This window comes from Xiphophorus maculatus, chromosome 7 (genome assembly GCF_002775205.1).
Source record: "Xiphophorus maculatus strain JP 163 A chromosome 7, X_maculatus-5.0-male, whole genome shotgun sequence".
NCBI classification, from domain to species: domain Eukaryota; kingdom Metazoa; phylum Chordata; class Actinopteri; order Cyprinodontiformes; family Poeciliidae; genus Xiphophorus; species Xiphophorus maculatus.
This window is the reverse complement of record NC_036449.1, coordinates 10660725-10683915: the sequence shown is the minus strand read 5'-3', so window position 1 is coordinate 10683915 and position 23191 is coordinate 10660725. Positions and strand designations below refer to the sequence as shown.

The window sequence follows — 23191 nt, the reverse complement described above, 5'->3', positions numbered from 1 at the left end:
CATCATTTTGTGAAACGGATTTAACTTTTTTGAAAGTCATAATGGGGAAACAAGCAACAATGTGTGTTGTTCGGTTTTGTTAAAAAAATAAATAAACAAGCTTTGGAACTTGTGTTCCATAAAAGCGAGTTTAAAGAAGCACCGACTCGTCCTACTGAAAATCCACCTCCTAATATTCTGTCGTCTTCTGCTGTGATGATGCATATAATGCAAAGCAGGCTCTGTATGGGGACAAATTGCATGTGAACTCCCACCATCAGTGCCTCCCTTGACATTTCTTTCCTTCTTGTTAGTTTCTTTCTATTCTTTGCTTCCGCTGATCTCGATCTCCATCTCCCTTCTGACTCTATCAGGTCCGCAAATTTGTGTCCAAGGACAGCGCGGGCCTGCGTGTTCGTAGTCACCCCTCCTTGCAGAGTGAACAGATAGGCATAGTGCACGTCAATGGCACCATCACTTTTATTGACGAGGTAATGAAAACCAAAAAAAAGATCATAGACGTAGAAGCTGGACTACTCTGATCCAAGCTTTTCTTCTTTAAATCAAGAAATTCAGATTAGAAAATGAGACAAATAATGTCAAGCTTAAAGACTTTGTCTGTAATTTTGGTATGTTTAACAAAATCATTTCTCTGTAATAATTACTGCTTTTTATAACTTTGATGTTCTTCTTTTAAGTTGCTTCATTTCATCTTGCAAGACACTCTGAGGCCACATGAAAGATTCTGGTGCTTTTTCTAATACGTTAAATAAATTTGTTAGCTCTCTACATATTCTAGAGTCGATTTCTGCTGATTTCCCTGATTTGCTTCTCATAAATAAAAAAAAACAACTTTCCTGCAGCCTCAGAGATGTCAGATGTTTGTGATCTGGGTGATTCCCCTTCTCTCTCCTTTAGTAACAAGCCGGCATGGCTGTGCTCTGCTCTGTTGCTTGTTTTCCCCCTTAGATCCACAATGATGATGGAATATGGCTCAGGCTCAATGATGAAACAGTAAAGAAGTATGTTCCCAACATGAATGGTTACACAGAAGCCTGGTGTCTCTCTTTTAATCAGCACCTGGGCAGGAACCTACTGGTCCCAGCTGACGTAAGTAGAAGGCGGCCTGCTTGAGTAGCTTTCACCCAGTCTGACGATGACAGACTCATGCACTGTTGATTTGGGAAGGAGCTCATCTATGTTGTATAGCAATGGTGCGCTTATATGTTCCGGTAGCATGGTAAGCGGTCAGTTAAAAGGGCAGCTCTCGGGGTGTTTTTGTGCATGATGCAGTGTCCTGTAACATTATTCATACCTCTTGAACGCTGTGTCACGTTACAACCACAAACTTCCATGTATCTCATGGGACTTTAAGTGATAGACAAATAAAAGTTCAGTTGAAGAAAAATGATACTTGATTTTTACCACTTTGTACAAATGTAAGTCAGAAAAATGTGTTGTTTTTTTGCACTCAGCCTCCACCAGTCAATATTGTGTAGAAATAGATTTCACTTCAGCTACAGTTGCCACCCTTTTGAGTAGAACCTGTCATGTCTCTTCCAGCTTTGCAGATCTAAATCTTTGCCTGTTCTCCTTTCAGTCTCAGATTGAATGGAGAATATCTGGGAACATCAGTTTTCCCAGCTCGTCTCAGATTCTCCGTTGTGTTTGGACTCTAATTGGGAGATTTTAACGATGGCTGAAACAATTAATCATGTTGAATCAATTTTTGAAATTACACTTAACAAATTTAGGGCTAGGGTTTGATAGGGTTTAGGGTTCGATTAATTAAGTAGAGTATACAGACTCAAAAAAAAGGCCAGTAGCTGAAAGAACAACATATTTTGAGCAATAATTAAAACAAGACTGTACAAAAACATATATATATTTTACAATATAGATTAAAAAAAACTCCTCTGTCGGTAAATATGCTCTACCCAGAACTCAAGCGACATAGACTTAGCTTCATATTATGTAAAAAAAAAAAAAGAAATCCTATTTAGCATCTTTTGGCATCAAATTATGAATTGGTAAATCCAAAAAATAGTCACAAGTTCGAAGCGACGCTCCATTGATGCGAAGTCTAGCAGAAAAAGCTGAGCTTTTCACGTTGATGTTAGAAGTATTTTTTAGCTGCAGCTGCATCCTTTGCTATAAGTGGAATGCTATGTTATTGCATTTTAAGCAATAACATGTTTATTTTCTTGTATAAGAAAGGAGTTGAATTATAAATGTTTTTTAATATACGTCTAATATTGTAAAAAAAAAAAAGGCTTCACGATGAAGCTAGATTTATGAAGACGGTTTGTTGCGATATACTGTAGTTAAGTGAGCTGAATACAAATGCATGCCACATGCATTTTGGTAAATCCAAAAAGCAATGAAAATTGTTTTACATTTTCATTAGTAAAACAAGTTTGAACAGCACGTTACAATCACTTCCCAGTGACTTGCAACTCTGCGTTGCTCCCTCATGTAAAATCCCAATAAAATATATTGACTTCTGTGGCTGCAATGTGACAAAAATACGAAAAAGAATTCAAGAGGAATGAATACTTGCTCAGGGAACCGTATAACTGAGAAAGACCGGAGTATGAAACTTTCACTAACACTGCAACGTAACTTCTAATCAGTGTGCATGTGTTAACTGATGTCTCATTCCGTGTTTAGCTGAACACCTTAAAGGAACACTTGATTTGTAGTGTCCACGTTTGTTTTGTGCATTAGTGAGAATCCCAATGCAGCAAATGATTCACAAGGAGAAGGAAAAACAATTAAATGTGGTGCAGGTTTATTCTGTAGTGAAGGGTGTTTTAGTTAGTGTATCTGACTTGCAAACTGTCTTTCTTAAGGGTATGCACTTTGTTTTTCTTGGAATTTGCTTATTACATAGATAGCATTTTCGTCTTAAAAACAAGGTCAATATTACAACGGTTCTTCTTTCTTGCTATAAATTAATCAGTGGTCCATAAAAAGAATATGTGTAACATTTTAACTTTACTGCATTACAACTCCTCCTCTGCATTGGGATGCTTTAGTTGCTAGGAGGCTTTAGTGAAAGGTCTCTGTCTGAACAGCATGGCACACTACATCATCCAAGTGGGGGATTTTTTTGGAAGTCTCCTATTTATCTATATTTTATTGTATTTTTTGGGGAAAGAAATCTCCCAAAGTGTTTGCAGGGAACTTCTGTTATTGCATTAAGTATGCAAACATTTTTGGGCCGTTTTATTGGTGATGCACACAATCCCACCTATTTAACATCCACCCAAATCTAACCAATATTCTTCTTTTCTTCAAATAAACCTCGTAAAGCAGTAAAACCAGAATGCCCACGGCTGAACTTTTTTTCTTCTTCCAAAAAAATACATGCACCTTCCCCCCGCTCCGCCCTGTTTCTGCTTTTTCTTCCTCCTGAGTCGTCTACTGTTTTTTGACTCTCTCACGATTTGCTCAGACTGTTTTTAACGCAAGCCAAGGAGTCAGGGATATCGCCTTTTTGTCATGGACCCCCTTAACTATATTCCCACCGCAGGTGAGTTGTTTGAATCAGGGATAAATAGCTTGACGGTTTGTGTGTTATTCCACGTGTCGCCTTGAAACCCTTGTGAGTCAGACGTCAAAAGTATACTTGCATGGTTGTCAGAACACTGAGGTTATGACATTTCAACCTCATACTTCCCTGTATCCGAGTTCATTGTTGGTGTTTGGAAATTTTGCGTAAATGCTTTAAATGGTTGGTAGTTGCATGGGTCTCATGTATTGATGTCCAGTCTGTTGCATGAGATTTTGTGATATGAAAACACAGTACCCATGTTTGAGCATGACTCCCTTCAAGCTGTATAAAAAAAATGCCTTTTGCTTTTTAGTAGGCCATTGTTTATTTGTCAGAATTATTTCAGTGTTGAATAGAGTCTTGATTTCTTGTGTGTGCTGAGAAGACTGTGATTCCAAACACAAAGAATGAGGCGTATGCTCTTTTAGAATTAGCTGAACCAAAAACATCTATTTTTAGCTTGTTTTTGATGACTTACCGTATTTGTTTTAAGGGTTTCAAGCCAAGCTTGGCTAATGGATTGTGTATTTGTGCTGCAAAGGTATTGAAATTTACTCGCCTTTTATTCCGTTACAACCATTAAATTGAATGTATTCTTTAATATTATAGACCAATACTAAGTAGTGTATAATTGTTAGGGGGAATGAAAAATTATACACCGGTCCAAGTCTTTTGGGCAGTCTCTTGCTGCTTTTCACATTCAGAGACTGAGATTTTTGCTCATTCTTCATTGCAAAACAGGTAAAACTCTGATTGAATAGAGAGCAGGTTTCTCTGAAGATTTTTTCAAGCTGATTTAGTCCTGGACTGGACCATTGCAGCAAATGGAAATGCTGAGGTTCTAACCTGCAGTGTGTAACTTTTATTAAAATATGTTTTTTACATATTAAAAGTGTCACTATGTCCCGACAGTACAATATGTGACGGATAATCTGTGGCCCCACCTTCTCATTGTGGCCCTACTGCCATCTGCAGAAATGCATCACTCTCAGTCAGGAACAACCTAGCAGAGACTGGAGGAAGGTCTTAGCATGATTGGTTGTCAATCATGCTTGTGTACGCATAGCTCATACCCATTCCATTTCATTATGGTAATCTACTTTGTGAGGGTCTTTCAGCATAGAATTCCAGCAAACTAGATTGAAGTTTGTGGTTGTAACATTAGCACAAAAAGGGGCGAATACTTAATATCCCAGCATTTTTTCCAGCCTTCTTTTTTTATTATTTTTTAAAGCTTTTCAGACCTTTTTGTTGCTGTGTTTAAATTTGTGCTTTTACGTCTTGCAGGAGGTCAGGGGCCAGTCGGAGGAGAACGTAAAGGAGGTGAGCAGCTGCCCTTCCCACGAGGCTCCCATTCGGGTGCAGAACAGGGCAGGGCAGGGCGGCGGCCCGGGGCTTTATAAGGTAGTGAAGACCGGCCCCTCTGGTCACAACATCAGAAGCTGTCCAAACCTTAGGGGTATCCCTATTGGAATGTTAGTACTTGGCAACAAAGTCAAGGCCATAGGCGAGGTACGCACTCACCCCCAAATAATACAATGTGTTTTTGTGGCTGCAGCTCAATAATTTAGTCTGTGTAGATCTTCTTACATTATTACTTTACTTTCTAAGCTGTTCTCTGTAGCTTCGGGGCATGGGGTTTGTTCTCTGCCTTTGCACTTTCTGAGGTCTAATAAACTTCTGTGGCTGCAGTACTTAACACCTGATTAATTCCAGCATATGTGTAAATTTATGGTGATCTTAGGGTGTCAAGTTCAGCTGCCTTGAGGGCTGTTGGTAAAAAAAAGCAAAACAAAAAAAAACTGATTGCCAAATCCAGTAGCCTTTCTGTACCTTGACTTCACTTTTCTTGTTCTTTTAACTGCTCTGCAAGTTTGAATTAAACACGTCGGTTTCCCTTAATCTGTCCATGCGGAGCCTCCTTTCCTTTTCATCCTTGGCTGTTGTGGTGTGTCATGCTGTTCAGTAGATTTCTGAGACTACTCTTGAATGCCCTGTGTGGATGTGGGAGATGCTCCCTGCATTTACTAATACTTCCACCTGTGTATGTTTTTCCACAACGATAATATTCCAGGGCGTTGAGAAAACACAACTTCATGCATTTACCTTTCAATAAAACACCTCTATCTTAGAGTAAGTTGTTGTTTTTTTAAAATTAATTTTACCACAGTTTTGTCCAGCAGTATCTTCTGGTGAAATCAATTTCATGTAATCTTCTGCTTATGAATATTGTGCCTCTGAGATGACCTAACTGCTTGCATGTTGTTGGTCCTTCTGTAGCCGAGATTTGTTCTTGGTTTCTGTATGTGCCGTAACAAACTGAATGTCGAGTGGGTGAACAGTGAAATGGATCAGAGTGGCTTGGAATGACGTGTGAGAGTATGAATAAAAGGTATTGTTTGTGCATCAGGTTGTGAACTCAGAGGGAACCTGGGTGCAGCTGGATAAGAACAGTGTAGTGGAGTTCTGTGAGAGTGATGAAGGCGAGGCGTGGTCGTTGGCCAGAGACCGTGGTGGCAACCAGTACCTCCGTCACGACGATGGTGAGTTTCACTTGACCTTATAGCGTTTGGTGGCAATTTGAAACATTGCTGAAATTTATTGGTGCCACTAATAAATAAAGATATATATATAAATAAATCCTTAGATAATGATTAAAAATACTTTCACTTTATTTTGGTAAATTGACAACCTCATACAAACAAAAGAAAATACTACTTTACAAACCCATAATTTACCAAAAAATGTTTATGCTTGCCTACCTTGTTCGTGAGTAGACGAGAAACTACCCATGAACCATGTACTCAACTGTTACTTTTAGTACATTTATGCAGTAGAGGGGGATATGATAAGATTTTATTTTTAACAAAATCGCTTGTGCCACATTTATTTGAATCCGTGACAGTTCCTCACAATAAAAGCATCTGAAATTTGTATTTTTTTTTATTTATTCATACTCATTTTTTTATGTTATGTGGATAAAGACTGTTTTGGTTTACTGTTTATTCTGTCTTGCTGCCATCCACGTTGTGCATAAACCTCTCACAATAAATCAGTTAATTGAATGATAAATTAAAATGAGCTTGATAACTTCCATTTGCATGACTTTTCTGTTTTTCTCGTCTCTCTCTTTTTTTTTTTTTTACTAAAGATTAGATGACAAAAGCTTTCAATCTGGTTCTCAACTAGCCTCTTTTTCAAGGACAGTTTTTTTTACAGAACCCTCGCTATCCATTTTATTCGTTGTTTTATTTTCATTTATTTTGGACATTTAAAATGCTTTTGAATGTTTGTTGAATGTTTATTACAAATTAAATGTTATTGTTCTTTGAGATTGTGTGCCAACAACATGTGACAGAATTTAACAGCTCTTAAGATAAATTTATCTCAATGTGTTTTTATGCAAACCTTACCAGAGTAATCTGGTTACCTTGGAGGATTCTCTATCTAATTAAATATCTCAAGAATGAATGTTAAGACTAGGTGATCTAACTTGGATTTTTCAGAACAAGCTTTGATCGAGCATGGGAATCAGACCCCCCCTCCCAGTCCGTTCTCTGTGCAAGCTTTCAACAGAGCAACTACTTCAAATGGAGCACAGGGCTTTGATTATGGCATCTCCAACAACAAAGGTGAGTTTACTAAAGATAGCTTTTGTTAACAAAAACAGTTGATGAGCTGACATTATCTGAACGTAATGTTCTTTAATATAAATATGCATCTTTATACATTTATCATAGCTCATTGTCATGCTTCTCTCTTGCTTTTGAAAATGCTTGAAAGCATCATCAATGGATTTACAATTTACCGATTCTTTAACTCTCTCCCTTGTGGAATGTTTAAATCATTTATGATCTTGTTCTCAGTTTGTAGCTTTTCAGGGCCATATTTATCAGGAAAAGCTGTTGTATATCTCAAAATATCACTGCTGTATTTGATAAAAAATATTGAAAAGTTCTTTTTTTACAAACATAGTGAGATCTCCTCTACATTAAGTGGCTCTCTTTGAATCCCAAGGTGTCATCTATTTTTATTTCTGTTTTCTTTTTTGAGGTTTCTGCATGCTTTTTAATTTGTCTAATGCTGCTGTGTCATGCCTCACATCTCTGCAGTGTTGGGCATATGTCTGCATGCATGGGCCAGTCAGTGTCATTTGAACTTTTGTGGGCTTTTTAGTTTATTGCAGAAGCTGGCTCTGACCACCCCTCTCACCCCTTTCTCTGTTGTTTTAGTTAAGTCTCCTTTACAATATGTAGTCCTTTATTTATTTAGTTATCTTCAACTCATTGTGAAGTACAGTGAGCATCACTTCAGGGACAGTGCAGCTGTAGCCTCAGTAAAGTGTATTTGTCCCCTTTTTTGGCTTGAATATTGTACCTTGTCATGACAGTTTTCCTACAGTAATTTTCTCTACCCTACTTGGCTTAAGAGGTTTTCCAGAGAATTATGGTTTTAAAAATCAGTCTTAGGCTTCAACTGTTTAGTAGTTTAGAATCAGATTGAAGGTCATCCACAAAACAATGTATGTATAATCAAGTACAGTGACAACACAATGTTTGACTGCCAAATGTTGCAGTTCATAGGTGCAACTTATTTACTTCTTCTTTAGAGAATGAAAGAAATATACAGAGAAATCTATTGGGTTTCTCGACAAAAGAACGTTCAACCATCTTTCCATCCTTACATTCATTGTCTTTCACTTATCCAAGATGGGGTAACAAGTAGCAGGGAAACCCAGTAATCCCTCTTTCCAGCAACTCTGTACAGTGGAATCCCACTGTGTTCCCAGGCCAAAAGGGATTTATAGTTCCATCATTTAGTTCGGGGTCTATCCCAATGGCCAATGCCCTTTAAAGAGAGAGGCACCTCCTTTTCAGTCCTTTGTTCATCCATCACTTTTTGACCATACAGGAAAATCAGAATGTAGTTGTACTAGTAATTTGAGAACTTTGCTTTTGGTTTATTGGTTTTTCTTCACATCAAACTGCCCACATTACTTAAGATGAGACAGTATCTGAATTCTCCTGCTTGAAGCAGACTCTATGCCGAGTTGGAGTGAGGTTGAGAATACCTTAGACTTAGAGTAGCTGACTCTCATTCAAGCCATGTGACACTCTGCTGCGAACCACCCCAGTAAATGCTGAAGTTCTTGACTTGCAGATATCGACTCAACTACATAACCTGTAAAGAGCAAAGTTAAGACCTTGAGGGTTTCCAAGGTAGACACTTTCATTCCCATGGCTACTTCTTGAGAATGTGTCTTTAAACACCATAAACAGTATCACTGAGTATGGACAGCTCAGGTAGAGTCCAACCTGCACTGGAAACGAGACTGGCTTTGTGCTAAGAATGTGATCACAGCTCTTACTGTGGCTATACAAGGACTGGATGACCCTTGCAAGTGTCCCTGGCATTGCATACTCTTGCTGGACCCCCAACAAATGATCCAGATCCACAAAAGCATGTGAAATGGACAGCTGAACTTGCATGACAATCAGCCTCATCCCTAGATTAAACATGAAACTTTGACTGAAAATCTCAGAAAACGACGAAAACATCTTTCTTCTAGACATTATAAGTTCTTTTTAAGCATTGTTTAGTTTTATAAGGTCTGTCTGGCAGCCTCCCCATCCATCAGATCCTGCTCACCACTGATTGATGATAAGTAAGATACATAGACCACCTTGTGCTGAAACATGGTGTTTGTTATAGCGATCCTTTTTATAGCAAAATTCAGTAACTTAATGTTCAGATTCAGATTTGGGAAGCTGTTCATCCCAATCATATCCCTTTAGGTAAGGTCATCATCATCAGGCTGCGTAATCTGAGCTACCTTTCCATGTCTAAGCACAGACAAAAAACAGACTTTCCCCTCCAAAGAGTCTACCCTGTGGAGGGGTCAACACCAATATTGTGAGCGTCCCTGCACACACCGAATACTGTCTTGGTTGGGAATTCAAGAGAAGATGAGAGTCTACCCCATTTCTGCAGGCTAGGTCCCAGAGTTGAGGCTGTGTTTGAAGATGCTCACGACCACACACAGTTTCTACTCTTTTCCTATGAGTGATGTAACATTTAAAGTCCTAAAAGTCACATTATGACACCTCTGCTCAAACTGCGCCTGACCTGACCTTGAAGTCACATGCAGGGTGAGCAGTGTGAGAGGGGGCCTTCTTGTAGCATTTTTGGGCTAAGCTCAGCCAAGCACCAGGAGCCAACGCTCTAATTTTTCCCTAGTGAGCATTTTGTGGATCTTGGCTTTAGGAAGGAGCCCTGACCTCCCTTTTCAAAGCAGGTTCTATCATAGGGTCAACCATTACTGACCTCCATCATCTGATTTGATCAATTACCACTTTGTAATATCGAAAAATTTATTTGGGATTGAATTGAATTAAAATAAGATAGACTGAACTGTACTGAATGGGGAATTTATTTATTGACGTTATCTGATTAGTTGTAGTAGATGGCTTTTGTTGTGAATGAGTATGGTTAACATGATACAGTTTGAGCAGTTAAATATAATGTGGTTTGGATTTTTTTTAATAAAAGGACCTTTGGTTGCACATCTAACAAAAGGACTTTCAGGAAGCTGTATGTCCATTTCGGCTCCTCCTATTTTGTAAATCTGCTGTTCTGTGGTGGTAACTGAAAGATTTGGCACAAAATGAACAAAACAACCCTGAATCCCCCCCCATCCCCCTGACTTCCTCAAAACCAGAGTATAAGCTGCAGTTTCTCCACTTCCTCTGTGTTCATATTTGCAGGTGACCGGTTAAGTGCCATACTGAATTCCATTCAGTCTGGGCCCTTCCTCTCAGCAGCTCCCTCCTCTTCCTCCGTATTTGATCAAGCTGCCCAACCTCCCTCCTCTTCCTCCTCCTCTTCCTCCTCCTCTTCCTCCTCCCTTGTTCACAGCCCATTTGTGTTTGGACAGTCCCCCTCCCAAGTGTCTCAGCCACAACCACAGCTTCTGAGTAAGTCTGTCCTGCTTTCTGACAGCACTTGCTCACACAGGTGTTGATCTTTTTTAACCTTGCTATGTTTTGTTTTCCTGATTTATTCCTCGATGTTAAATATTCTATGTGGTGAAGAGGGGTGATAAGTGACGCATAACGCTACTGCTCTATAGCGCAGAAATATCTTTAACAAGCTTACGTGTCTAATGTTTACTGCTGAAATCTTGTTTTCAGTCAGAATAAATGGTTTGTAATTAAGAAAAAACAACACACTCATAAGAAAACAAGATTTCAAGCTGAAATACTTAGACTTAATATCTTGGTAAAATGAATATTTTTGCTATGTGCTCACATAAGAGGCTGAGTTGCTTTGATTTCTGTTTGCTGTGCTTGCTCAATTGTTTATCGTCTTCATTTCCTTCATGGTGTTTATTGCCACATAAGTGTCTTGTTTCATTTCCCACCTCAGCCAGCCCGAGACTTTTATCTAAGTATTAATAGCAGTGGCATGTGTAGATTTTTGTATGCCAGCTTGATCATTTAAATGAAAAGGTATGACAATATGAAAGACAGTCAGCTTAGAAGATCCTTGGAGGTTCCAGCTGAAGTAATATTCTTTGCACATGTTGATTTATTTTGTAGCATTGCTGCTTTCTGCTTTCTTGTTGGTTCTGTGTGGTCTGTCTGCAGAGTCCTGTGAGGGTCATTAAAAAATAGATATGATTGTCTGCGATGAGCAGATTAAATACAGAATAACTTGCATTGTTTTTTTGCTGTGATGCATGCATGAAAGTGAAATACTATCAGAATTTTTTAGCACCTTAAACATACTCACCTTTTTAAGATTATGAAAAATTATGCAAGGATCGTTTTCCCCAGGAATACATCTGTTGATGCGTAAATGGGAATAATCCAGTGTTTCCTCTAAATTTCACCTGCTCCTTTTCGAACAATTTGTGTAAAAATGGAAGACAATTGGCATGACCATTTGTGTTATTATCACACAGTAATACAGTACAGCCTCCTTTACAATTGTAAGAGAATTTTTTTCCTATTTCTTAATAAATAAAATTAGTGTATAGCCATACAACATAGGCAAAAGTTTTCATAGAGACAAGTTTATCTAGTTTTATGACCAAATGTAGTACAGATTTTTTGTTGGATTTTTTTCAATTTTTTTCTAATTTTAGAAAAAAATACAATAAAACAAAGTTCTTATTTGAAATATTCCAAATTTATGGAAAATGAAGAAAGAATTTCTAGTCAGCCGAATGGCAAAAGGAAATAACTATGCAAAAGAGAACTCTTTGAATCATTAGTGCCATTCTGTTATGCAAATTCTATGTAGCTATCCCTTGAAAGAATACATAAGAAAAATCTAAAAATAGCCATGATACAATTCTTTTAATATTTAAAAATGTTTCTCAAGTGTTTCCCCACATTTAAGAATAATTAAATGTCTTGGAGACAAATCTGTATTTTCAGGTCAGAGTTTAATAAAAAAAAAAGCTGCTGGGAAAACAGTTTAGCTCCAAATGGCAGATTTAAGACTTTTCTGGTCATTTTCCCCAGGCCCATTATTTACATTTTGCCATTTGTGCATCTTTGTTTCTGTAGATGTGTGCATGTCAGGCTCTTGGCTATTGAAGATGGTTCAATTCCTTCCATCAAAAGCTACTAATATTTAAAAACAAACATTCATTCTGGTGATCTGCATCAATTAATGCTTTTTATTACTTTACTAAGCAGCAAATGTGCAAAATTTCACTAAACCCACAGGCCTCTGTGACTTCACTGACTTTTTCTAAGTGTCTTGTTTTCTCATGTTCCATCTATATCTTCCCATTAGTTTGTGTGTTGTTGTTTTCTTGTTTTGGCTTCATGATATGACTCCATTGGCTTCCTCTTCGTTCTTTCTTCCTTTCTGTCCGTCTGTTCTTCCTCCCTCCCTTTCTTTCTTTCTGTCTTGCATTTCATGTCTGGCCTGTTTACCTGCTCCACTGTTTCCCGCAGTAGATGGTTCATCTCGCAGCCTTGCTTCTCGTGAGCGTGTGCACAAAAGCAGTGTGTCGGTGGCTGGTCATGGTAGTGCTCTCTCATCTCTCGCTCTAAGGCAAAAGGGTGGGTAATCACAGATTGCATGCTCCCTTCAGACTCAACAGAGGGTGGGTATGAACTCCAGAGAAAAACCTCCTCTGAGGAGCTTGTTGTATTTATGTTATGATTAACTGTTTTTGGAATCTGGGTGTACTGTTTAGACAGTAGGGCTCAGGGCATTAGTAGAAGTATAAAAAAACTTTAAACGCTTTGTTTGACAATATTGATTGCCTACATTTTGCTCAATGCAAAAGTGACAAACATGGACAGATCCCTCTGGCAAAGATGTATAAAAAGCTGTTAAATAAATTCATGTTTAATTTCATAACAATAATCTTACACTGAAAAACTTAAAGCAATACTATCTTTAATTTGAGCACATTTATTCACTGGTGGGGAAAAAAATCCCATTTTGTCCAAAATTGTTTTACAAAACCACCAGTGACAGTTATTGCTAACCTAGCTGGTAATACCTACAATCCTCTATTGCTAATAGGACAGCATTTAGTTTTCTGATGTAATAGTTTATAAGGTTGGAGCATAAAGAGACAGAGATTTAGTTTTTGTAGGAATGAGGTCTGCAAACTTGTCTGGTAAACCATTTTGGTTTCTGATAGAGCTTTTCCCAAAATTGGGTTGGAAACCATCTTTCATTAATGCTTTCATTGTCCACTGACTAAGTTCATTTTAAAAATTGCTTTTAACAACCTTTATTAACATCTTTCATCTTCAAGTCTTTAGTTCTCTTTATTGTTTGTTTTGACACAACATTACAGTTTTTTGTGTGTTGCTGTTGTTTTATGACTCATCAATGAGAATAGCATGTTTTCTAATTCATTTGTGTTTGAATCATCAATGCTTTTAGGTGAACGTGGGAATCTGATGTCCTCTGCGCGCTCCATGTCCCAAACCAGTAAACAGCGTCAGGAAAACCGCTCCCCCAAGCAGGAGAGTCGAGGAAGCCGCTCCTCTGAACAGGGCCGGGTGAAAACTAACGAGGGCGGACTCTCGGCCAGCGAAGCTCTCATTCTGCGGTCTGACACGGCCAAACTGAGGAGTGACTCTCACAGCCGCTCCCACTCACCCAACCACAACACTCTCCAGGCGCTAAAGGCGGACGGTAGAACCTCGGGTAGCCGGGCCGAGTCGCCAAATCCAGGCTCTCGCTCTTCTTCTCCCAAACAAAAAGGCGTATCCTCATCGGGACGATCCAGTCCCTCGAGCAACTTATCCCAGCACTCCTCTTCGAGCCACCATGACAAAAACCTACCCCCCAAGGTCAGCCCTTCTTCTAAAGCAAAACTGGATCCTCCCAGGGAGAGATCCAAGTCAGACTCGTACACTCTTGATCCTGACACACTCAGGAAGAAGAAGATTCCCCTCACAGAGCCGCTGAGGGGAAGGTCTACATCTCCTAAATCTAAACTGTCTCCTAAAGATCCCAATAAAGAAGTGATCAGTAATGCAGAAAACCGTGCTCCATCTCCACACGTGACCCAGGAAAATCTCCACAGTGAGGTAGTGGAGGTCTGCACCTCTAGCGCTCTCCTCTCTAATGAGGATATCAACGACGAGAATGCGGAGCGCCTCAGTTCGGAGGAAGGCTCGTGCAAAGTCCACTTCAGCATCGGCAAAGCGCCCGTCAAAGAGGAGCTGGAGAGCCGCTCGTCGCCCAAAGTCAGCCGTAAAACGTCCAGCCGACACACGCGTCCCAAGAAAGACAAATCTGGGCCTCTGTTCAAAGCTGAGAGCACATCGAGAATCGCAGAGCCCGTCAAACAGGCCATGTCTCCCTCTGTAGCTGAATGCGCTCGTGCAGTTTTCGCCGCGTTCCTCTGGCACGAGGGGATCGTCCATGACGCCATGGCCTGTTCATCCTTCCTCAAGTTTAACCCTGACTTGACCAAAGAGCAAGCCCCCATTCGTAACTCCCTGGGCGGACAGGGACCTGAGGAGAAAGAGAGCAAATTGAAAAACCGTCACTCCTTGGAGATTTCTTCTGCACTCAACATGTTTAATATCGCGCCCCACGGCCCAGACATCTCCAAAATGGGCAGCATCAACAAAAACAAAGTCTTATCCATGCTGAAGGAGCCTCCGCTGCCAGAGAAGTGCGAGGATGGGAAAGGGGAGGCCTCGTCTTATGAGATGACCTCTCACCCCTGCTTGAGGCCGAAGTCGATTTTGCCGTTAACCTTGCAGCACTTGGTTGCATTCTGGGAAGACATTTCAATGGCCACCATCAAAGCAGCCACCCAGAACATGATCTTTCCCAGCCCAGGGTCCAGTGCCATCTTAAAGAAGAAGGAGCACGAAAAGGACAGCAAAAAGGCAAAGAAGGAGAAGAAGAAAAGGGAGAAGGCAGAGGTACGTCCAAGAGGGAATCTGTTTGGAGAGATGGCTCAACTCGCCATGGGAGGACCGGAGAAAGACACCATCTGTGAACTGTGTGGGGAATCTCACCCTTATCCTGTCACCTACCACATGAGACAGGCTCATCCAGGTGAGAAGAGCAAAGTTCTTTTCCTTACTAACTGTAAACCCATGCCGATGTGTTTTCAAACAAGCTTCTTTTACATTTCCAATCCAGGTTGCGGTCGTTATGCCGGGGGTCAGGGCTACAACAGTATCGGCCATTTCTGTGGAGGCTGGGCTGGGAATTGTGGAGATGGAGGCATAGGAGGCAGCACCTGGTACCTGGTTTGTGATCGCTGTCGAGAGAAATACCTGAGAGAGAAACAGACGGCAGCCAGGGAAAAGGTAGCAGACGTCGACTAATCGTCATCTCTATCTCCTTTCTTCTTTGTTTTCTGCTTCTATGATACTTTTTTTTATTTCTAAGCTAATACCGTCAACATAATCTTAAAGGTGAAACAGTCGAGGAAGAAGCCTCTGCAGGTGAAGACTCCTAGAGCTCTACCCACCATGGAAGCCCACCAGGTGATCCGAGCCAACGCGTTGTTCCTGCTGTCCCTCAGCAGTGCAGCGGAGCCCAGCATGCTCTGCCACCATCCTCCCCGCCCCCTTCACTCGCAGCTGCTCCCCAGCCTGAAGGAGGGCGTGTCAGAGGAACTCCCCAATAAAATGGGCTGCCTCTATCTGCAAACACTAGCCAGGTAGTTATAGGGCGACTTCAACTTTCTTCTGGCGAAAACAGAAAATGAGGGTTACAATAATGGTTTTGGTTTTATGTCTTTCGTTTCAGGCAACACACTGAGAACTTCGGAGCTTATCAAGATGACAACCTTTTCCAGGATGAGATGAGGTATCTGCGGTCAACGTCCGTTCCTGCCCCCTACATTTCTGTCACACCAGACGCTTGTCCCAATGTGTTTGAGGAACCAGAGAGTAATATGAAATCAATGCCCCCCAGGTAAAAAAAAAGTGCGAACTCCTTACGACTTTTTATTCACTCCATATTAGTCACAGACTATAAAAGTAAGGCTGAGGTAAAAGTGTAATAGAAGTAAGAAATACTGCCACCTGCAGGTGGTGAGTTAGCAGCCATGTAAAACCCCATGTTTTTAACAATTTTTGCAGAAGATTTGCAATAAACTCACAATTAGTCTTTAATATTGTGAGAATTTCTCCAATTACAGAATTGCAAAACACTGGAGGGACTGCTACTTATATGCACTGAAGTTTGTGGTTGTAACATTGAAAAAGTTCAATGGGCATAAACAGTTTTGCAAGGCACTGAATTAGTTAAAAATCTCTTGACATCCATATTGTCTACCACTTCATTAACTAGCCAATAACATACCTCAACAGAACAAGCTTAAATTGTTGTCTTTCGGGATATTCTAACCCAAAGTTTTACTCTGTTTGTCTTGATTTCCTTTTAGTCTTGAAACTAGTCCGATCACAGACAGCGACACTGCAAAGCGCACCGTTTTTCAGAGGTCTTACTCCGTTGTAGCATCAGAGTATGACAAACAACACTCGCCCTCTCCAGCCCGAGTCAAAGCTGTGCCCAGACGGAGAGTTCATAGCGGCGATGCAGGTAGATCAATGCAAAAGTGATTTGTGTTGCTTAGAGTGAGTGGTGACATTATTTCTTCATGAACCGCTCCGTTTTCCACATAGAAGTGGGCTCCTCCCTGCTGCGCCACCCGTCTCCCGAGCTGTCCCGCCTCATCTCAGCTCATGGCTCACTCAGTAAAGGGGAGAGGAATTTCCAGTGGCCCGTTCTGGCTTTCGTTATCCAACACCATGACCTTGAAGGCCTGGAGGTGGCCATGAAGCATGCTTTGAGAAAGTCTGCCTGCAGGGTGTTTGCTATGGAGGTATGGATGTTGCGGCTGTGAAATTTTACTTTTCAATGTCAGATGTTGTGATCAATTTTTTTTTTCTTTTATGTTCTTGTCAGGCATTCAACTGGCTTCTGTGCAATGTGATCCAGACGACTTCTCTGCACGACATCCTCTGGCATTTTGTAGCATCTCTCACTCCATCACCCTGTGAGCCAGAGGATGAGGAAGATGAGGAGAATAAGGGGAACAAAGAAAATTTAGAACAGGCAAGAGTGGCTTACAGTTACGTGATCCTTTTATTTGTCACTTTTTTTAATCATGAGTATCTCCTTGGTTACATAGGAAAGAGACCTTGGGGTTTGTGAACACCCTCTGTCGGACATAGTGATTGCCGGAGAGGCAGCCCATCCGCTCCCCCACACTTTCCACCGCCTTCTTCAGACAATCTCTGACCTCATGATGTCACTTCCTAGTGGCAGTGCACTACAGCAGATGGCACTGAGGTAAATCTCTGCTTCCAGAATCCCACTGTCATGGAAATAACTTGCCAGATTGTCTTCTGATTTCAAACAGGTGAACATTAAGCTTCGTTGGCTGTGTCTCGTCGCTTTAGGTGCTGGAGTCTCAAGTTCAAGCAGTCTGACCACCAGTTCCTTCATCAGAGCAATGTTTTCCATCACATCAACAACATACTGTCCAAGTCAGACGATGGGGACAGCGAGGAGAGCTTCAACATCAGTGTCCAGTCGGGTTATGAAGCCATGAGCCAGGCAAGAACACAAACCAGTTCTAGTTCTTATTACTGCTCATCTGCTGTCCATTTGGGAAACCAGGAGAAAATGTGTGTTTTTACAGGATCTCTGCCTGGTAACCTGCTTGAAGGACCTGACCAGTGTAGTAGACATTAAAACTTCCAGCCGCCCCGCCATGATTGGCAGCCTGACTGATGGCTCCACGGAGACCTTCTGGGAGTCTGGAGATGAGGACAAGAACAAGACCAAAAGCATAACATTTAGCTGCGTGAAAGGCATAAATGCCACCAAAGTTTCTGTCCATGTGGACAACTCCAGAGACATCGGGGTAAGGAGCAACACCAAACCAGGCTGTAGAGTTTTAAAGGACACTGGTGTGTTGTTTGATTCACAATAAGATCCATTGTGGAATTCCAACATTTGGCAGTAATTGGAAAATTTGGGATTCAGTCTTAAAGTTACGTGGAGTTGAACTGTACAAGTTGAGACATTTTTATTTAAAATGGGTAAGATGTGCTTGATTAGCTCTTGTTTTAGAGACAACAAGATGGTTGTTTCAATTTCAAGCATATGTTTTTAATAATGAGCAGCAGTTTCAGTACAATAAGGAGTTTGCTGATTTTTTTTAAATTATTTTTTTAATCCACCAAAAAGAGGAGTCAGACAAGGAATTCTAGGAAATCACTTGTTCATTAAGTCAATTTTTCAGGCATCCTTTATTTATGGTCTAATTTGTAATTCTCTATTTCTATGCTTTCAATCCAGGCGTACGCTGCTTTTTGATGCTACTGTTTATATTGAGCTTTAAAAAAAACAAATAGTAAAATAATGCTAGCTTTCTTTGGATGACTTGTTCATCAAAAGAACAAGTCATATATTCCACTTAATGTGTTGGCATACTTGAGAATTAAGTGACTGAAAATATGTCATATTATGGATTTCAGGGAATTTATATTTTGTATTTTGTGCAAACAGAACAAAGTCACATCAGTAACGTTTCTCTGCGGAAAAGCCATAGAGGATCTTTGCAGAATCAAGCAGGTATGTGCAGTTTCAGTGAAATAACATGAGAAATATTTAAAAACTATTTTAGGCATAAAATAGATGGCATATTCACTCTATAAAATTTTGGTAGTTTTGACTTGTTCCTTTGGCTGTGTTCCAATTTGTGTTGACTTTTTTTTATAAGAAAGGAATGAAAAATAGCTAGATGAATTGATTATGCTTGTAAAAAATTTTTATTATTTAATTAATTTATTCTTTTAAATTACAGGTTGACCTTGACTCACGTCACATGGGCTGGGTGACGAGTGAACTCCCTGGAGGCGATTATCATGTGATCAAGGTGGAGTTAAAAGGCCCCGAAAACACTCTGAGGGTTCGCCAGGTGAAGGTTCTTGGCTGGAAAGAGGGCGAGAGCATCAAGATCCTTGGACAAATCTCAGCCAGCATGGCTCAGCAGAAAAACTGTGAAGCCGAGACGCTCCGAGTTTTCCGCCTCATCACCTCACAGGTCTGTCAATCTGGCTCATTGGCGTGCGTCTTCGTCATGCGGTTATTTTAGCAGATAATACATTTAACTGAAACCGTGAGTATAATTCTTCGGTTTGCATTTAGGTTTTTGGCAAACTAATTTGTGGAGATGCAGAGCCGACGCCAGAGCAGGAGGAGAAAAATCTGCTTTCATCTCCAGAAGGAGAGGATAAGGTCTGTAGAAATTCAGTTCCGTGTAGCTTCCTCCCAACTGATGCATTGTTTCCTGATTATTTTGATCTTTTTGTTTTCCGTAAACAGGTACCATCTGATGCGGATCTTAAGGAGCACATGGTGGGAATAATCTTCAGCAGGAGCAAACTAACCAACCTACAGAAACAAGTAAACATTCAAACCATTCAAAAGTAACCCCCAGATCTTTAAAGCATCCACAAACCAACGCAACTGCTGTCTTTTATTTCCAGGTGTGCGCACATATCGTTCAGGCGATCCGCATGGAAGCCACACGTGTGAGGGAGGAGTGGGAACACGCCATCTCCAGCAAGGAGAACGCCAACTCCCAGCCCAGCGACGACGATGCCTCATCCGACGCCTACTGCTTCGAGCTCCTCTCCATGGTTCTGGCTCTGAGCGGCTCCAACGTGGGCCGCCAGTATCTGGCACAACAGCTCACCCTCATGCAGGACCTGTTTTCTCTCCTGCACACTGCTTCTCCGAGGGTGCAGAGACAGGTGGGCATGAATGTGAACACACTCTCCGACATGCAAATTTGTGTTTCGTGGTAGCTTACATATTTCCTGAAAACTGCATCTACTTCTTCATTGGGATTTCTTTATGGAAATACTTCCACCAGCTGGTGGTGAAGCTAACTGCAGCATACATAACATTGGAAAAGTGCTTGTTTGAAACACGTGTAGCTCTGTGTGCTGGGTAGTAATAGAAAGGTTGAATAATATCAAAAAACATTCTAACCTGTTATTCTGTTTCTTAATAATTGAATTACACGTACCCCTTCTGTTTTTTCCACACATTTAGATACAGAATGTTCCTGTAAGGTTTTCTTGAAGAAGTGAAATTGGGAAAATGACACGTGGGAAAATGGTTGTTTTGATCACCCTAAATAAGTCCTGGACAAACATGTACATTGAGATTGGAATAAAATTGGTATATAAAATGTTATAAAACTTCAGTTCAAAACACACTAGTAGAGCTTAAGTCGGCTATGCCAACCCTCTTAGCCCAATTCCTCATTGTATGTTTGAGAAATTGATTAGTTCACACTCTTGTATTAAAGATGTATGCTGAGTAGGGCGATATGGTTTAAAAATAAATTCTCTTTTTTCACACAATATCTGATTTCCAATTTTAATACATTTATTTTTTTCTCTTTTTCTAAAAAAGAAATTACAAATGACAGAGAATATTTTCAAAAAGTGACTTTTATATCAGTCGTCCCTTTGTGACTTGTACAACAGAGTATTAGGGCCAAGTTACAAAATTATTGCTCATTTTTTTAATAATGAGAAAAGAGTCATATTATAAGAAAAAAGTCAATTTTACTAGAAGTTGTTTTAATGAGAAAAAGCTTTTAGAGTTATTGAGATCTGGCATGACCAGCTCACTATATGTTGACCTTTCTTCAAAATAGATTCAGTTGTTTGCACAAAGTCCTGCTACTAATAATAATTTTACGCTGATGTGTTAAAAAAGTATTTCTTTATCTGTTAAATTAATATCAAAGTAAAACTTCACAAGATGCTCAACATTTCTCATTTAAATTTTTTATACTTCGTGTTGGATTTCTCATAAAATAACTACTTCATATTACAACTTTATTCTGGTAATATTAAGACTCCATTCTCATTTTATTTCAACTTTGTTTTACAACTGTATAAAATCGATTTATTGCCCATCCATATTGTGGAGCTGAAACTAGATTTTAAGACTTCACGGTTGATGGTTCAAATGAACTGTTCATAGGATAAAATATTACCTGTATAATACTTTATTAACATTTACCTCCTGACCGTTGTCGTCTTAGGTGACATCTTTGCTTCGACGTGTCCTGCCGGAGGTGACGCCGGTCCGCCTCGCCAGCATCATCGGGGTTAAGGCTCTTCCCCCGGCAGACATCAGCGACATTATCCACTCCACAGAGAAAGGCGACTGGAACAAGCTGTGCATCCTTGACATGTTCCTGGGCTGCATTGCAAAGGCCCTCACTGTGCAGCTGAAAGCCAAAGGCACCACCATCGCCGGGACGGGCGGCACCGTCGCAGGGAAGGGCGTCACAACCGTCACTCTACCGATGATCTTCAACTCCAGGTGAGCTGGAGTTTTTGGAAGACTCAAGAGATGGGTTTGTTGACGTCAGTTTGTTTACATTTTCGTTCTCTCTTTTTGTACGCAGCTACATTCGCAGGGGTGAGAGCCACTGGTGGATGAAAGGGTCCACGCCTCCGCAGATAGCTGAGATCATCATAAAGCTGGTCAAAGATATGGCAGCGGTATTTAATTTTTTCTTACATTTCAGATCGGTTGCTAAAACCGCTGCATAGATTTTTAATTAAATTTTATTAAATTAATCAATAGAATAACTGATTGCTAAAATAATTGTTAGTTGCAGACCTACACAGATTAAAGTAACACAAGCCCTGCAAAACATTGTTTGTAGGGCCACCTGTCGGACGCCTGGTCCAGAGTGACCAAAAACGCAATTGCCGAGACCATCATAGCGTTGACTAAAATGGAGGAGGAGCATCGGTCTCCTGTTCGCTGCATAGCAACAACAAGGGTAAGAAAGCAATTCAGAAGCACAAATCAGTGATTAGAGATGTCGTTTATTGACGGTGCTGTAAGTATTTCATGTTCTCTTCCTTCAGCTGTGGCTCGCCTTGGCATCACTGTGCGTTCTTGACCAGGATCACGTAGACCGCCTCTCTTCTGGTCGCTGGATGGGAAAAGACGGACAGCAGAAGCAGATGGTTAGATTTATAAATAGGCATGAAACGTAAAGCGTATGAGGCTAAATAAAAGGGTAATAATTTATTCCCTTCTCTCCCCACCCACAGCCCATGTGTGACAATCACGATGACGGCGAGACAGCAGCTATTATCCTGTGTAACATATGCGGCAACCTCTGCACCGACTGCGACCGCTTCCTCCATCTTCACCGACGCACTCGCTCCCACCAGAGACAGGTTTGTGTTGGAAGTTTGCTTTAACATCAGTAAGTTTTTGTCACTGCTAATAAGGTAAGGTTAAGAAGCAATGAGTTTTGTGGCCAAATTATTATCTCAAGTTGAATTTTGTGGTTCCAGTTTTGGCCCTTTAGATTTCTCTTTAAGAACTTTATAGGAAATAAAAACGGCTTTCAAAGCAGATTTAACAAATCCTTCTGCTGTTAGCTGTAATTATTTATTTTGCACATTTCTGAACATGTCATGCTAAATACATTTTTCATTTATATAGCTTCTTACATCTCTGTGCTTCGTCCAACTTCAATTTTAAACTTCTCACTGATATGAAAAATGGCAAAGTACAGGTCCATAGTGCTTGCAAGAGGTTAATTCATCACCATCATATTTCTCTAAGTCAATTCCAGTTCCAGCTGATTTCTATCTGGGTGGGCATTTTGTTAGTTCATTGGTTTCAGCTTTGTGTTCTTCTGCTCTTCAGGTGTTTAAGGAGGAAGAGGAGGCCATAAAGGTCGACCTCCATGAAGGTTGTGGGAGGACCAAGCTCTTCTGGCTCATGGCGCTCGCTGATTCAAAAACGATGAAGGCCATGGTGGAGTTCAGAGAGCACACGGGTAACTTAGCATAGAGCATGACAATGGGAATCGCTAACATTCTCACGTCAGAAGACTAACAAAATTATAAGAGAAAAAAAAAAGTATTAAATTTCTCAGTCTTTGCATTCTCAGGCTTATGTCTTCCTTCCGCTCACATATTTAATATTTTTGCAGGCAAACCAGCATCCAGCAGCTCAGATGCCTGCAGGTTCTGTGGTACAAGAAATGGAACCGAACTGTCTGCAGTGGGGAGCGTCTGCTCAGACCCAGACTGTCAGGTGTGGAGGATTCACTAAGCTCAATCATCCACA

At 40.5% G+C, this 23191-nt stretch overlaps 1 protein-coding gene across 14 annotated transcripts in view; it reads left to right on the top strand.

The window, feature by feature from the left end:
• mycbp2 (MYC binding protein 2, E3 ubiquitin protein ligase) overlaps positions 1-23191 on the top strand; it is a 72794-nt gene that overhangs the window by 45199 nt on the left and 4404 nt on the right. For 4 of the 14 annotated variants that reach the window (XM_023336829.1, XM_023336824.1, XM_023336827.1 and 1 more), the window contains 29 exons: positions 354-470; positions 949-1089; positions 3437-3514; positions 4823-5047; positions 5946-6078; positions 7042-7167; positions 10300-10509; positions 13454-15091; positions 15179-15348; positions 15457-15704; positions 15794-15961; positions 16434-16591; positions 16675-16874; positions 16958-17107; positions 17184-17344; positions 17455-17611; positions 17697-17921; positions 18569-18634; positions 18867-19106; positions 19211-19300; positions 19388-19468; positions 19552-19818; positions 21129-21412; positions 21498-21594; positions 21762-21881; positions 21970-22071; positions 22159-22287; positions 22766-22898; positions 23055-23158. In XM_023336829.1, coding sequence (XP_023192597.1) covers positions 354-470; positions 949-1089; positions 3437-3514; positions 4823-5047; positions 5946-6078; positions 7042-7167; positions 10300-10509; positions 13454-15091; positions 15179-15348; positions 15457-15704; positions 15794-15961; positions 16434-16591; positions 16675-16874; positions 16958-17107; positions 17184-17344; positions 17455-17611; positions 17697-17921; positions 18569-18634; positions 18867-19106; positions 19211-19300; positions 19388-19468; positions 19552-19818; positions 21129-21412; positions 21498-21594; positions 21762-21881; positions 21970-22071; positions 22159-22287; positions 22766-22898; positions 23055-23158 — 6018 coding nt within the window. The remainder of the gene's footprint in view (positions 1-353; positions 471-948; positions 1090-3436; positions 3515-4822; positions 5048-5945; positions 6079-7041; positions 7168-10299; positions 10510-13453; positions 15092-15178; positions 15349-15456; positions 15705-15793; positions 15962-16433; positions 16592-16674; positions 16875-16957; positions 17108-17183; positions 17345-17454; positions 17612-17696; positions 17922-18568; positions 18635-18866; positions 19107-19210; positions 19301-19387; positions 19469-19551; positions 19819-21128; positions 21413-21497; positions 21595-21761; positions 21882-21969; positions 22072-22158; positions 22288-22765; positions 22899-23054; positions 23159-23191) is intronic. The other 10 variants (XM_023336830.1, XM_023336828.1, XM_023336832.1 and 7 more) reach the window with 10 other exon arrangements.